The 16,918-nt window shown below is 38.3% G+C and overlaps 1 protein-coding gene across 2 annotated transcripts in view; it reads right to left on the bottom strand.

Annotated features, from left to right (window-relative positions):
- Positions 1–11,194: 11,194 nt before the first annotated feature.
- The window catches only part of CHRFAM7A (CHRNA7 (exons 5-10) and FAM7A (exons A-E) fusion), a 34,482-nt gene continuing 28,758 nt past the window's right edge, over positions 11,195–16,918 (bottom strand). Inside the window, exon 10 of one of the 2 annotated variants that reach the window (XM_079318481.1) lies at positions 11,195–15,164. In XM_079318481.1, the coding sequence (XP_079174607.1) occupies positions 14,646–15,164 (519 nt within the window). In that variant the 3' untranslated portion in view covers positions 11,195–14,645. The remainder of the gene's footprint in view (positions 15,165–16,918) is intronic. The other variant, XM_079318482.1, reaches the window with a different exon arrangement.

Here is a 16,918-nt window from a genome sequence, read left to right as displayed (position 1 = left end):
CTCACCAAGAAATGGAGAGCACCTCACTTTTCCGTATTTTTTTCAAAATAGAGAAAAAAGTTACTGAAAATCTGTATTGCTGGTGAGTGGGAAGACTCTGCAGTCTCCTTGTGTGACTTCTGAAAATTAAACGTGTGCCTAGACATCAGCTCAGATTGAAGGGCCTGAGAAGGGAACAATGCTTAGCTAATTCAATGTAAGGTTATTTTATTGCTAGTTTTACTTAAATATAAACCCTTAGGAAGTAATTAGCTCCTTATTAAGAATGAGATTAGTTAGGGTTTGTATGCAATTTTTAACTTGACTCAGGTAATCATTACACACAATACAGAAACCATTAAGAAGGAAGTAAGTGTGAATTCTCCATTGTTAGTGTGGGAGGCTACTGCAGTTGCTTTAGCACTCAACAAGAGAAGGAGTAAGATTTTTGGAGGTGCTCCATGATTGATTTAGCAAATGAGGAGAATCTTACTTGCCTTCAGACATAGTGAGAGAAGCACATTTCTTCCTGGTTTTCTTCATCAGAGAGGAGTCTGCAAAGACCTGTTGAAAAGTCTTCTGTCACTTTTACATTTGTAGCAACTCATTTCTGTCCTTGCATCCCAAGTTGTCCTTTATGCTGACCATAAAAAGCAATTATGTTCAAGTGCAGACACTTCTGTGGTGGAACCAGAATGCAGGAGAGGAAATGAAGAAAAACATCATTTCCAATTAAGGCTGCAGAGAGAATTTAGAAAGACTGAATGTAATTACGTAGATTGGAATCTGTCCAGTGTTCCAGGTCTAACAGCTCTATAATGAAATAAAAACCTTCTGTTTACAAATATTTTCTTCTCATGGGTGCATCCTACACTCAGCTCCAATCAATTTCAATATTACCCAAAAGAAATAAACGACAGCCTGATGCTGTGAGTGGGAGGAGCATTGCAGGGGCATTCTTTTATTGATTTCTTCGGTGATTTTTGCCTTCTGAACCATGAGATCTAATTTGTCAAATATAATTTTTCTGTTTTTTCATAATCACCCCTACAGTAGATGAAACCTTACTTTGCTGATCTAAAACAGGTGGTTCATTACAGGAAAGACAGATCTGGCAGCATTTTTTTTCCTCCCTGTCTCTCATAAAGGATATTAGGGAGGCAGGAATACCAACAGTTTGGTATTTGCCTTTTGTTGCGATTAACTAGACTTGGTTTAAATCCATTTTGCCTTCCTTGATGAGTCTCCCAAAAACTAAACCTGAAGGTCAATGTAATTGTTTTACCTATTAAAATATTTCTGGTTAGTGTATGGGGATCTTTACCTGGAAAAGTAAGTGCAGTGCAGGGTTTGGGGGCAGAAATCAGAAATTAATTGGAGTTATCAATATGAGCTCAGTCTGTTCTTGAAGGAGATTCTCCCTGGTGTGTTCTTGTGCACACAGCTGAGGGAAGAGTGGTTACTGCAGTGAGTGTTGATAGCCACTGAATAAATAGGTGGATAATCCAGCTGGCACTTGTGATGGATGGAAACTCACTCCCAGTGTTTGAATTAACCGTCTGCAGTGCTGTGTCCTGACAGACCTTCCTTCAAGGAAACTTGCACTCAGACTTGAAGAAGATGGTCCAAACAAAGACAGAGTCTTTATTATTCTACACTGTGAATAATGTATTCAAGTGAGAAAGACATCAAAAATTCATTGACCTTCAGTAGCAGAGAAACACCTAACTCTTTTAAGCTGATAGAAAAATTGGTTTAAAACAACGCAAAAATAAAATGCATTTCTAACCTGAGCAGCTAAAACCAAAATTTCAGCCTTGGGATATCAGTGATGAATCTCCTTTGGAGAAAAGAGAAAAAAGGGGAAAAAAGGCAGTAACAAAAGTGTTAATGGACTGTGACCTACAAAGGATAAGGCTGCATGGTTGGGTGACATTTATGGCACTGTGACTTGGAGCCTTTCACTCTGATATGGCTGGTATACCCTTGAGTGGTGTTTTTAGCATACTTGATATGAATCATGTGTTTAAAAAAAAAAAAAAAAAAGAAAGAAAAAAAGGCCAAGTCTTCCTAAATACAATTCCTTTATCTATTTTGAAAAGGGAAGTGCTAACCAACTTGTTTGTAATGATACAAATTCTTACATTTCAGCCATACATCAACCTTCTAACTATGAGAAAATTGCAACTTACTGAACACTGCTGGAAAGAGGAACTAGAGTGTATTAAATATTAAAGTAACTGAAAAAAATCCTTTCCTGAAAATTATTCCATAGCTATAAAATGCAAGTTTTACTTTTCCATAATAAGATGTAGTCATGCAAGACAGTTCTCCGATTTTATTACAGCAGGCACTTGAGACTTCAAAAAAGGTACCATAGTAGATTAAAGAGTATCAGTAACAGGCTCTGTAGCAGTGGTCTATGAAAAAGAAAGTCCTGAGTACGGAATGTGCAGTTGTAATGAGGCACTGAGATGCAGAGTTTAATACCCAGTTAACTCTTGAATCACTTGTGATGCTTGGTTGCTTTTGTAGTGCTGATACATCAGTCCTTTAGGAAAGAAGCACTTGCAAAGGGGAAAAAATAGTGATGGCTTACAAATACCTGCAGCACAGCACATCCACAGTCAGGAGATTGCATCTCCCTAACACAGCCTGCCTTCACCCTGCCCTCAGTGTTCCCAAAACAGACTTCCTGACAGGATTCCATCATCCATGCATGAGGAGGAACTTGAAAGCTTGAATTGAACTTGAATTTACTTCTTCTGCTTCTTGTCATGATATAGACAGCTGGGTATGAAACTTGGAAGCTATGAAGTGTTTTCCATGGTCAACAGGCATACAAAGATGGGAGCAGAGCCTGTTACTGTGGTGTCTTTTTGATTATCCTTGATACTGCTTTGTTGATTCAAACAAAAGGATGTTGTCATTTAAAACGTGTGATTATTCTTAGTATTTTTCTCACTCTTTTGAATATCTTTAATACATGTACTAACATGAGTGTCCATAACATATGTTTAGGAGCCAAAAAGGTCTTTTTCTTCATTTGTGTAAAGTCTGTCTCTTCATGAACTGTCCACATTGCTGGTATAAGGAGAAAACCAGTGTGACCCAACAGCACACAGTGTGGTGCCAAGTCTCCAGCTGGCTGTTTTCCCCTGCTCCATTTATGTGTTTAGATCTGCAAGCCAGCAAATACAGCAGGAGGAAAGCAGCAGGCACAGATAGACTCCTTATCCAGGTCAGCCCAAGGAAATGTCTTCACATGAAGCTGTCTGACAAAATCAAAAAGCCCCACATACCATGAATGGGTGTACACCTTCATGTAATTATTTCATAAGTAGTTAACCTCCCAAAGCTTCCAGGGGTCATGGAATAACTATAAAATTAAGGTGGTGTTTCATTATCACAAATTTGTATTCCTGTAATGACAAAAATCTGTATCTGCAGATGGTGATTAGTTTATCATATCTGAGAAATACTACATAAACTTTAGATTAGTTGAGAATAATGTAAAACTATGTCTGTGATTTTTCTCATGATTAGTTATAGCTGTGGTGGGTCTGTTTTTAATATACTATTAAATGTCATCTTGAACATGTATTCAAAGGTTGTTTTCCTGAAGGCATTACAGGTACAGATATATTAGTGAAGTTACTACCTGGATCCACCCTTTCACTCCATTCAGTAGTATATGTTCAGCCTGATTTCTGTGGATCTGCAGAATTCAAATGCCAGGGTTTCAGAGGGATGTCACTTCTCTGTGTGTTCTTTGCTATTCTTTCTTTTGCTCATGTTTCCTTCTTCCAGTCCCTTAGTGTAGAAATCATTATGGTATCCTTGGTAGGACCTTCCAGGAATGTTTTAGGACTACAATCTCTGCTTTACAGAATGGCAGATAGAGAACCACTGGGGAAAGGGTAGGGACCACCCAAGACATGCCAGGTACCCAACAGGAGATGGCACCAGCCCGAGTTTTGCTGTTTGAAGCATCCTCACAGTGCATGCACCAGAAAATTAATGCTTTTTCTGCCCACCAAACTTAAAAAACTGATCAGGCCACCACATGCTTTCTTGTTCATATTCTCCAGAGGCTGCTGCAGGGACAGACATTGTTGCCTTTTTTCAGATGGCTCCAGTGGTTTTGAGCCTTCACACTTCTCAGAATGAAGTTGTGTAGGAAGCTGCCTTCTTTTAGGAAGAGATGGATCCAGTGGACTCAGTGGGAATCTTCAGCATTAATGGCTTTAGAAAGCCTAATCTCAAACCCATAGTCAGTTTAATAACCCCATTGCAGTTTAAATTCTGTCTTGTGCCCTTTAATCCTTTTACCATTCCTCATCTTGGAATTAACTTGCTTCTCCAAAGTGAATCTGTCAGTTGAAAGTCACTCTATGTTTTGTTTAATCTGCTTGCAAAATTTTTAATTAGAATAGTTCAAGAACTGAATCCCTCCAAAGATTTTTCCTTGCCTTGCTTTTTTCATCTGTTATTTAGGATTATGCAATTTTCCAGGGAAATACCCTTTTGGAAGACAGAATGAGGTTAGCAGAACAAGCTTTGTAGAGGATTTAGAGAACATTTACTAAAAAATAAATTTCAAAAGAAGTCTCAAGATAATATTACTTTTGTACTTCTTGCAGTACTAATCATGGGTTTGAAATAATTATTTTGTCTCAAAAGTTCTTGTGATTCTCAAAATATGATAAAATAATGCTTTTTTTTAATGGAAAAATGTGTTTGTATAGAGCTATAGCCAATATATATAAGCTATAAAGTGAATTAAATGCATTTTTACAATTGTATTTACAAATTTATAGAGTGATGTGTAATATTGGTTCTTCAAAGAAGTGAACACATGCTGTAACTTATTTCCTCATGCCGAAAATAATAATAGTTTTAAAGAAATTTAAAACCTGAATCATTACTTTCCCTTTTCCTCAGGGCAGACCTCCAGGCTTAAGACTTTTCCTGTCAAGGCAGTTTTTAACTGACATTTTTGATATAACTGTATTTCCTTTATTTTCCAATTGCCTGGAAAGCTCCAGAACCAGAACATTTTAGAGAATCAAAAGAACTTAAGTCCACAGATAGATACTGTGCTTTCCCTGAGTTTTGCAATAAATTCTGAATTATTTAAAGGACCCTGAGGATGGGAATTTGTGATAAAATTCAAGCATCAGGTGCTTACAAACTGATACATTTGAACTTGAAAAGACAAATTTTGGAAGGGGAAGAGTTTAACATCTGAAGAATTTCACATTTCACTGGTTATGCAATCCATATACTACAGTGCAGTAAATACTACAGGCATGGATACATGAGGAGTATGTTGGAAGTTTGCAGAACATATAAAGCTTGTTCAGAGCAGTGTAAACTGCTTTTTTAAACTGAAGAATTGCATTAATAGATTTCTATTCATAGAATAGAAATTTCTGTCTCAGAAATGTTAATTTTATTTTTCTTACATGAGTAAAATATAACAATTATAGATTTTCAGTTGTCAGGTCGCATAGGTACCATTTAACCAACTCTGTGATTGCCAAATTGGAAACTCTTTAAGGTGAAATGAAGCATACTGAAGGGTTGTTAGACAGAATAATAGTGGCTTTTTTCAAGACCTGTTAACTTCAACAGCTAAATTCACTGTCTTGTTGATTTAAGATAATTACTGGAGTGGGAGGAGAGGGAGGGAGGATTGGCTGGGGTCAAGGCATTTCATAATAAGCTTGGTAATTCCTGCTCACAGATTGTCTCTCTTTCCTGCTGGTATCTCTTAGAGTTAATGTTTGATGTCCTGTGGCTATTAATGATCTATAATAGCATTTTAATCCTGCTCCACAGCTCTTTTACAGTTGAATTTTTAGCAATCTTTTTAGTAGGGCACTCTGATGCTTTCTTGGAAGGCACAAGGCCAGGTGTAACAAGAAAATTACTGCAATGATAAAATAAAGAAAAGGATAACTCCAAAAACAGATTGGGTCATACTATAGTGTCATTTTAATTTGAAAATTTTGTACTTCCTCACCTTTTCTTCCAATTTCCTCGATAACTTCAATACACCTTTGTAGCTGCAGCTTCAGGCATTCTGGTTTTGTGCTGCCTGTTAGGTTATGCAATCCTTTTGTGGGAGCTGAGAGCTGACTGGGCTCAGCTCTGGGAGTGCTTCACAGATATGCACTCCAGCAAGGACTGGAGAATGCAGCTGTATATACAGGCAGAATTTTACACAGGATAGAAAAGTAATTGTTACTGTCAAAATTGTATTTGTATATCTATAATACCAACTTATTCTATGCTATAGATAATTCATATTTTGACAAAAAAACCCTATTTAATATATTTTAAGTGTCTTCTTGATGTTAATATTTCACATGCATAGGTCACAGACATTTTCAGGTTAGTAACAGTGCATTGTGCCATATTTTTCCATCCTTATGAGGTTTCTTTCACAGTCAATGTATGGTATTCCACACAGAAATGTTAAAATCCCATCTCTCTTTTTAGTGCAAAATTTGTATATTTACACTGAGGCATTTCAAAATATCCCTGGCCTGTATCCTTTCTGGTGAAATCATCTGGTGTCCCCCAACATTTTCATAAATGAGTACCAATTTAGCTTACAGTAATAAATTAGTATCATAAAGTCAGCTATTTATAATGCAGTAGTATCTGGAAGTCAGTCTCTGCTAAATTTATTATACTATAGCTCTGCTAAATTTATTATACTATAGCTCTTCTCTGGAAGCAGGAGCACTCCCACTCACTTGCTCTGCCTGTAAACAGTGTGCTGAGAGTTATGAGAGCTTTATATGGAGTCAAACTCAACCCTTTTCTTTTGTAGGATGGTATAGACACTCAATTTTTATCAGCACACCTACTATATTTTATTAGCATGATCTCATCAGAAATTCAAAATGCTTTCCCAGAGATAAAATAGGAGGTTTGATAGCCCAGCCACTCCCTTTTACATATAGGTGTCACTGACTCACTGACAGGAAGTATGAGGAGCCAATAAACACCACCAGGAACCATTTGCAGGTTTTCTATGAATCTATGTGTAAATACAAGTCATGTTAGGCCATATCAGTCCATCAATTGCAGTGAAGCCAAAAGAGGAAGAGCAGGTACACCAGGCTGGAGAATGAATTACTGTCATCAAAAAGAACTTGTCTGTGCTCACTGCAGGACTGCAAAGAGGGACAGGATGAAATTCTTCCCCAAACACAAGCACTGAAAAGAACTGTTTGCCAAGTGATAGCCAGTATTTCTCAGGCCTGTAGTGCTTTTAGTCCCTGAGCACATCCTCCAGGAGGGGCATTTTCCTTGGGACTTGTTGTCTCTGCAGAATCAAAGGTCTGTTAGTTTGTTTTGCAACTTAGGCAAGCTTTTCAGTAAAATGAGAAGAAACTATTTAATGAGTATTAGGCACAGTCATATTGGCAATAATTTAAAGAAACATTGCAAAAGAGCTCCTGATAATTCCAGGGATATTTTTTCCCATTTTTCCAAAATGTTTTGCTGGTTTTCACGGGGCCATCCTGTCATCCTACTCGCAAGCTCAATTGTAACTCTTCAGCAAACTGTGATCAGTGAGGTTGTTGACTGAACATTTTTGAGGATGCATTTTTTCAGGAGGTTGCATATCTGTTTCTGAAAACTAATTTTCTGATCCTCACTGTGTTCCAGGTGGCTGCATCACCTGGAGGATTCCTGCCAGGATGCTGCCATGGATCTCATTCTCGTTAGCCACGCAGGCCAGCAGCGAGAGCACGGTGACCTGGGCTGGGCAAAGAGAGGCAAGCACACAGGGACAGGCAAACTGAGGTGAGCAGAGCACACACGAGAGAGTCATGGAAAGAACCATCTCTGAAATGTCAAAGAATTGGTAAGTAAATGAAGCTATTTCTGAGCCCAAGTGGTCTAAATATGGTTTATATATGAAAAAGTACAAAATCTTGGAGAAAACATATTTCTGTTGCTGTTATTACTCTGCCTGCTGTGGAGAGACATGATAACACTATTCTTTGGGTCTTTGGAGCTAGGGGCAGGTTTTGAACTTGCAGAAGTTGCAAAATGAAAATGTGTTTTTTATATAGTACTGAGCTTGATCTCCTGTCATTTACACTGATATAGGATTACAGTTAAAAGGATAAAGCCAATGCATAGGGACACAAATCTCACTGTGCTAGTTTTAGTGCACTAGGAAAAGTGTGTGAGAAAATAAATGGGCACAGATCCAGTCTATCAGAACTGAGGCTGGACACTTCAGATGTCTGCAGTGACATTCATTATGGGTTGGCTCCTGTTAGGCACATCCATTAAATGATTGCAAAGAACAGTGAGCTTTTCTAAAGGCAGGCTGTAGTATGCTTGGCTAAAAGCTGTGCTGGCCGTAGGAGTTTTCACTTATACCTCATTTGACCCACACAGATTGCTTTGAAATTTCAGCAAGAAGGTTGCTACCCCCATTCCATTATCAGCTGGCATAATAATAAAAGCCCTGGCATATTACTGCAACTGAAACCTACTGGAAAACTAGGAATTCCAGTATATTTTTAGCAACAGAAACCATACTGGTTTTGAGCTAACATAGAGATTTCCTCTGCATAGATTTTTCGGAATATTTTACAGATGTTTATTTAAATCTTTATATCCTGTTTCCCTGGAAGAGCTGACTTTATATGTGTATGTAGAAATAGGGGGAGGACACTGAGGAGCTCTCTGAGTCAGATAAAAGGTACTTCAACCCATAACCAGCTCTAGGCTTGCACCTCTGTGTCACCATAAGAAGTGCAGTCCTCACAAATGAGGCACAAGTATGTTAAGGACCCAGACTGAAGCCTGGCCCTCTGTGGCCTCTCTGTCCCCAGTCAGTGTGGACCTGTCCCCTCTCAGCCCCACCTGGCACAAACAGCCAGGCTGTGCTCAGCTGTGGTGGCCAAAGGGACCCTGCTGGCTTTCTGGGCTTTGGGGTGCAGGTGTGGTGCTGATGACATGACATCCACTCACCCTCTGCCAGTCCTTCATGTGCCCTTTTTATCTTTCACAGTTTATTTTTAAAGGTATAGTACTTTGGCTTCTTGTCCTTGTTTCTAATCTCTTCACTGCAACAGCTTTTCAATTATAAACAATATGCACAGTGTAAAAAGTATCATTAAGCAATGTTAGCACTTTGCTAACTGCAAACAGGAATATGCATATTAATCTCAACTGCAGAGAAAAATGAAGTAGATTAACTTCTATAGGTTTTGAAAGTGCTTATCAAAGGGAGAACTACAACCACTGCCCTTACCCTGAATCTGGTTTCAGCTTAGTCCAGTTTGAGACAATTACTGATGGTGTTAAGAAAAGACCAATTGAGCTATATATTGCAACCTGTAATCCTCAAGTATTTTACATTGTTACCTCATGAAAAGAAAATCTTGCTGCCTGCTAAGTAAAGACATCATATACCCATTTTGTCATCGTACAGAGCATAGTCAGAAGAACCAGGAGAAATTACTTTCCATGCCCCATGGAGGGATGGGAGAGCCTGATTTGTTTGCCCTGCCATCTGGGAGGGGCTCCTCCACTGCCCAGGCATCTGTGCACTGCAGGGCTGCCATGAACTTCTCATTGAAACATCTTCCTTCTGGCACAATTTGGCACAATAATATCAGATTTTTGATGACAAGTCAGAAAACTTAAGTCAAGTGTTAAACTTACACAGGATTTCTGAATGTCAGTCCTGTAACATTTCTTCTGATCAAAATAGTCTGCTGATTAGGTTTCATGTGGCTAGAATTTGGAAGAAGGACAGGAAGCAGTGAATGTGCTGTGCTAGCAAAAGCAATCTCAAACTGGAATTCTTTCATAGGAACAAAAGTTGTTATTATTGAAATATTTCATGGCTGCATTTTATACATGTATACTGAGAGATAATATTGTCTTAGGGATGTTGTGCATATGTCCTGCTCTGGGATGTAGAACTTTTTTTTAGCCTAAAACCAATCTAATATAAATATTTAATATTTGGCTTATTCATTTACATACTTACCATGAACCAGACAAACAAAATGATGGCTGTGAGGTTTGTTGGATTGAACATGATCTTCATCCCAGAATTTCAGACTCAGTAGAAAGATCTGTCTGCCTTATATAGGCACTGAGATATTGAGTTATAGCCTTAATTGTTTAGAGACTAAGAGAAAAGCCTCTATAGATGTTATTCTCATGCACATATTTTCCAGAGTAGCATTATAACATGTTGCAATTGTTAAATTCCTGCTGGGTTTTGTTTTTGTTGGGATTTTAAAGGTAAAAATAAGTAGATAGCTCAAATTATTTTGTTGTTTAAACTGTTATTCCTGTAAAGCATCATTACATGGACAATGCAGCTCTGAAAGTCCAGTGATTTACTTGTGATATCTTTACACTGATGCTAAATTTCAGACTACTTCAGAATACTTTCATTTTCTGTGAATAAATTGCAGTTTTGAATGTGTTCATTGGGGCGTGAGAGATTGTTGTTTCTTCTCTCTCTAAGCCATCATCTGCAAATTGCTTAATAGCATACATCAATGTCACATAAATGCTAAAGTTTTCTCTTAAGCAGCAGGAGCAATGTAACAAAAAAAACCCCAAGAAGATAACAGTAAAAGGCTTTCATTTTTTATGGTTGTAATGCTGATGAGATCCTGTTGGATTACTAGGTTAGATTTGTTGTAATGTGGAGATTCTGTTCACAGCCTTTGAAGATTTACTGACTTTTGGATGAGGTTAGGCTGAGAAATCAATATTCTTGAATTAAAATACATCCTGATACACTGAGTATTAAAACTAGGTGGCTGGTACTGCTAATCTCTGTAGCCACAAGACCCAGTACTCTGATGGGCATTGCCACCCAGAGGGCAATGGCATTGAGTGAGCTCCTAAAGCCCAGCAGCTCTGTCTGCTCCTGAGCCACCCAGGTGCCCCAGAGCAGGAGCACACAGTGCTCTGGTTTTCATCCCACTCTGAGGTGGTGCTGAGATGGAGTGTGTGTGATGTGGGTCCATGGACAGTGCTGAAGTCTGACAGTAGATGTGACACAGATTGTCCTGCTCCTCAGCACTGCACAAGGGTGGGGCACGCTGGCAGGGGGAGAAAGACATCTGTCTTCCTGTTATGGCTATTCATGTTTTCTACCACTTGAGTTTTTTCCAGGTTAGGAAAATGAAAAAGAATCAAAAGTCTCTTGATCTAAATCTTTTATTTGTACTGGACTGAAAAGGTATTGAGTTGCTTATATGACAATCAGTACCTGTCAGATGTAAGATCTCTTTCTAATGCCCTTTATGCAATGTTTCATAATGTGAAAAACAGTAAAACAAAGAAAAGAAAATCTGGGGCTTTGGTTTACCTTCTTGTCTTGTTAAAGAAGGTGAAGAATTAAATTGTCACAGGTGAACTGCAGCTAGAGAATGTAAAGAGAATTTAAAGAAATCTTTAAAAAAAGTCTTACATAGTATTATCAATTCCTATATAAAATAATTTAATTTTTAAATACTTTTTAAATAATTTCTCTATATTTAAAACTAAGTTTTTAAAATTTTGTGTTTGGAACCTTTTTGGTATTAACACTTAAATAGTTTTTTTAAATATTAAAAAGTCTTTTAAATATTCCATACATTTCAATATAAAAACAGAAAAAGTAATATACATTGTTCACACGTAGTATTGTACATGACACCTGAGCTCTAGAGTGAGCTTTTGAATTTGTCAGGCAAGTCATAGCTTAGTGGTGAACCACTTCTTACTCTCTATCTGGACTCTTTAAGATTATTACAAATCTTTACCATCAATATGTTGACTTTAATATTATATACACATACTGTATACACTATTTAATTTCCATCTCTATGCCCAGAACTGTAAATAAATATTTTTTTCACAGCATTTAGATCAAAATATTGTTTAGCGCATACACAAATATATTTAAGACACACACAAGTTGACAAGAACCATACCGATTTTGCTCAGCTCAATAACAGGAAAATTGAACTTATAGGTAGCAAATAACATAATGGAGGAATCACTCTTATATTTAAAATGTATCATAAACTTATTACCAAATGTTTACAGGTTTTGCGAACAGTAGGAAAATGAGGGTTCCCTGGTCCCCTTGGTGCATTTCCATTGACTGCCAGCGGCGTGGGCAGAATGCTGGTGTCTCACAGCCCCTTGTCAGCACCCACAGCTCTGACAGCTCTGCTGGGACAGACTCTGGCAGCATTTCACTTAAGGCCTAACTCCACTCTTTAATGGTACACGTCTGCCACTGAAAATGAGGTTTACTGTCAAACTGTAGCTCACTTTCTCCATCCTCCTGTATTTAAGAAAGATGATTTCCACTGATACTGTAAACAGATTTGGGTGGAAAGAGGGGGTCTCTCATGCTTCCTATACCACATGCATCATGTACTATGAGTGCAATAATTGTGTCCTATTGTGCAAAGTAGTTCTCAAAAAATCTTCATTTTTCGTGAAAAGCTGTCCTCCAAGAGGACCCCAAAACTTTATGAAGACTAAATGGAATGCTCTACACAGCTATTTAGGGATACTTGCAGCAGGAAAAAATGCCAATGCAAATCAACATTCTCATCAGGACAACTAGTCTAGAAAGATTTCCCAATAGAGCAGCACATGCCACATGATATGTGCAGTTATTCACAAATGAACAAAACTCACACTTCAGAGTTTGCACTCATAGTTTCCCATTCATATGCAATCTATAAACTAGAAACTATTTGCAGGAATTATTACATGACTTAGTCTTAATAATGTTGCTCCTGAAAACATAACTTCTTTACAAGTAATTCTGATACATGGTTTCAGGATGAAATTACACGAAGGTTTTGAATGTTCTGCTCGTGTCTTTAAAGTGTGACATTCGGAATGCACCTTCAGGAAAACAGAATTCACAAACAGAAATATCCTGCCTGCCTTTCACTCCTCCTGCCCTAGCTCAGACACAAGGGTGCTTGTACAAGGTGTTCAGTCAGGTGAAGAGTGCTACCTGGGGTTACTCTGGGCTTGCTTTCCACGAGATTTGATTCTCCTGCTTTCATGGGAGCAGACTCTAGAAGGAAGTTATTACCTAGGAGGATAAGCATTACAGCCACTTTATTTTAATCAATCTTAAGAGATAAACTGAGGCCTTGAGTTTATTTTACAGTAAAACAGGCCTTTGTGTCTCTGAAGACCTCAGCCAAAAAATTTGGATTCTGTAAGCTAAAGGAAGCAACCAATGCCAAACTAATCTTCTCCCACATCTTTTACCACTTCCAGCACTGGTTAGGAATACTGGTGTGCCAGTGAGGGACTAATTCTCAGCTCTTTTGTACACACAGAGTTTCAGGTTCTGGTATTCTCAGCTCAGCCCTTTTCATTAAGACATCAAAGTGACATCAAAACTAAGCATATATTGACAACAGAATTTCAGAACCAAAAATAACATGAAGTCCTGAACTACTAGTTTGCCTTTGCAAAAGTCTGCCTAGACTTAGGAAACTTTGTATGTAAGTTTTTATCATCCTTTTCTTGGATGTAGCTGCAATGTACATATATAAATATATATTTATACAGTTAGTAGTTTATATCAGAAACAAGAAGCTTTATTATTCATTAGTATCCATCTGATGATAGACTGAGCAGAAAAGGTGCAGTTTTTTGTGTAAAGACAATGCTACAGGGACTCAACAGGAGGAGTTCTATCAAGGCTAAGCATACAACAGATCAAACATTTAATTTTTAAATGAAAACTCTGGATTTAATGGCTTTTCTTGATTTAGATTCTTTGTTTATGCTTCTGCCTGTACAAGATATTGAGTTACTTTTTCCACCCTGGAACAAATGTGGGGGTTGGATTTCTTAAACAAGTAATAATGAAGGCATCTTAAATCAATCATTTTTCTTTTTTATAGTTAAAATGGTTATTAGTTGAAAGAATGCCTTTCTGGGGAGAAGGAAAAAGTAGTAAACACTGCAACAATTACTATGAAGCTTGTTTTAGAATTCAAGCCAGATTTCTAGGTCAAATCCAGATATACTTATGTGGTGTGTCCTCTGAACTTTGAGGTTTCTGGTGTCTCAGACAAATTCAAAATCCTGAAAGTTGTATATGTTGTATGCAAAGTGCATGGAGGGAGTTACAGGGCATGAGTGAGGAGCTGAAGTGCTACATAAGACATTTCTCCCTTTTCTTAGTTGAGCAGCCATTTGGATTTAATCCTCTCCTAAATGTGATCACTCATTCAAATAGATAAGATGGACTGTGCTATCCTTTGCAACAAAGTCTGGAAGAAGTGCCATTTCTGGCATTGCCTACCTCTTATTTTGGAACAGCCAGTTTGAACATGTGTAAGAGATGGTGGTGCAATACCCTGTCATTCTGAAGGGACTTGCAGCCCCTTGGCATTTTCCACAAAAGAGTGCTCAGAGGAGCTATATAGACACAGCCCAGAGAGAAACTCTTGGCTTCCCTTCTGAAATGGTGCCATCCTTCCAAAAGGAACTCAGGAGCGGGGCAGGGGCAAAAGAAAGCAGACAATGAGAAGCATTATACTCATTAAAAACAAGCAATCAAAAGACCCCACATTCTTATTTGCTACATACCAATCAGAGAAGCAGGTTTTAGTTAGGAGTTAAGCAAAATCTTTAGACACAGCCTCTACAAAGTTTGGTGCTGACATTAGAATACCAATTGTACAAATGATTGTGAAGACTGAAAAGGCCATCAAGCAGAGCCGATCCACTACAGAGGCTGCAAATTTCCATTCATTGCAAATGGCTTCCTCTTCATCCTGGTCTCTGAATCGGTTTGCAATGTACCTGACCTCTTCCAAAATCTTAGCCAAATCTGGGTCACCTTCAGAGGGGTGGCCACTGTGCAGCAGGTTTTCTTCATCTGTTGGTGAGCAGGTCATCCTCCCGCAGATGACGCCGGAATCAGTGGTGGGAGTGCAGTGAACCCCTTCCAGCCCCCTGAAGCCAATGTAGAGCATGTTGCCATTGCTGGACTGCTGTGCACTCACAGTGTTCATCTCCACGCTGGACAGGCTGCAGCGACGCTGCTTATGTTGGCAGGCAGGACGCACCTTTTCTTCCCCTGGCCTTTTCATCCTCAGAAACCAAGCACACCAGTTCAGAAGGATGATTCTTGTCTGAAAGAAAAGTTTTGAGAATAAGCATCTCTTCACACAGCCACTGTCTCTGGTGCTGCTGGTATTCAGGCAGCTGGGGTGACTGGTCCATGGTCTCTGCTTAGCCTGCACTGCATTCTAGAAAATGTGCTGGAGTTTTCCAGATGATTCATTTACCAATCACTGGGGTTCTTTTCTTATTCTAGCAGTGATATTGATTGATTCCTCAGGCTGACTGTTATTACTGGGACTGTCCCCTGCTCTGATGGAAGTGTCCATTGTGTTAATTCTTCCCAACACTTGAACAGTGACATGGCAGCCTTTTCCACCTTTACTAAAAACCAGGGGTTAGACAAAACCAAACCAAATCAAATTCTTACTGAAGAACAGTTACTTTTTAATAGTCTTAATAATGCTGCTTTGGATGTCAGTCAATAAAGTTACAATTCTTTTTCTCTTATTTGTGCTGTAATATTAAATTCATTGTTACTGTTTGGGTGGGGCTGCTGAAACAGATTTTGGACTGCACTGGACCACCAAGTCTAAAATCTGATGGCCCTTTTCATATTGTGTTCCCAACAGTTGGTTGCAGATTTTAGAAAAGAGATCTGAATTTAACATGAAGAAAAAATGGAAAAATTACTTTGATTTAAAAAAAAAAGTATTTGCAGAATTAATGTGTGTGTATCATTTTACTGTTTTCCACATTGCCTTAATTCAGCCTTACAGAAAATGCAGGAAAGCCAGAGACTGTTCCACTTCAAATGAAAGCTTCTGTGATTTATTTAATTCAGATTTTAAGAGCTCATTCCAGCATTTCTTTTTCAGAGTTCTAATGAAATATTATTGTATCATATAATATGTAAACCTTTTCCTGTAGTTAATATTAGATTTGGTCCATTTATTCTGACTCTGGATTGTTACTCAGAGTAGATGTTATATCCATGCAAATATCCCAGCCAGAGACAGATCTTGCCCTATTACTTTTTTTACACTATCAAGCTTCAAGAAGGATAATATTCTGTTAATCGAGGGCCTGATCCAAAATCCACCAGTGTCCAAATAATGTTGATTGGACTAAAGCTTCTCAACACTACAGCTCACTCCTCAGCCTCAAGTTTTCTGAGGGTGTTTGGCTCAGTACTAAACATTGTCCCCTTTAGGTCATCAAACACACGTCTAAAGAGATCTACCTTTTATACTCTTCACTGAGATTTATTTTAAAGTCACCACCCCAGAACAAGCCAGGGAATATCTCATTATCTCTTGTCCTCAGGGCACTGCTGTATGCACATTCTTTCCAGCTAGTAAGGATAGTAATAACTCATTGTTCAAGAGAGAAAAAAGAAGAAAGTTTTTCCATCTTCAGAATGCCTGATGCTGCCGTGAGCTGGGTGAAGTCAAAGGAGAGGACATTTAGCTGATGACAGCAATGTGCAGTTATCTAATATCAGCACAATATTCTCTGTAAAACCCACCCCTGATAGAAAGACATCATTTTAAAAGTCTTATGTGCTTAGAAAAAATACTTTAGTTCTTTGGACTTTACAGATGCTCTTGAACAGAGATATAAAGATCAGGATTTTCTGAGCAAATTCCACTTTAACAGCCATCTTTAACTGATGCATTTTAGGCTATGGATGTTTCTGTTTGGGCAGCAGCTAAGTATGTAGCAGCTGCACCTCCAGACTAGTGTGCTTCATGCATTTATCATCTCCTTCAGCACCTTACTCTATTCTTCTACCTGGTTCAATTCTAACATCTGGAGATTATTT

This window comes from Erithacus rubecula (genome assembly GCF_903797595.1).
Source record: "Erithacus rubecula genome assembly, chromosome: 14".
NCBI lineage: Eukaryota > Metazoa > Chordata > Aves > Passeriformes > Muscicapidae > Erithacus > Erithacus rubecula.
Note: the sequence above shows the minus strand (reverse complement) of the source record. Positions and strands in the feature narration are given on the sequence as shown.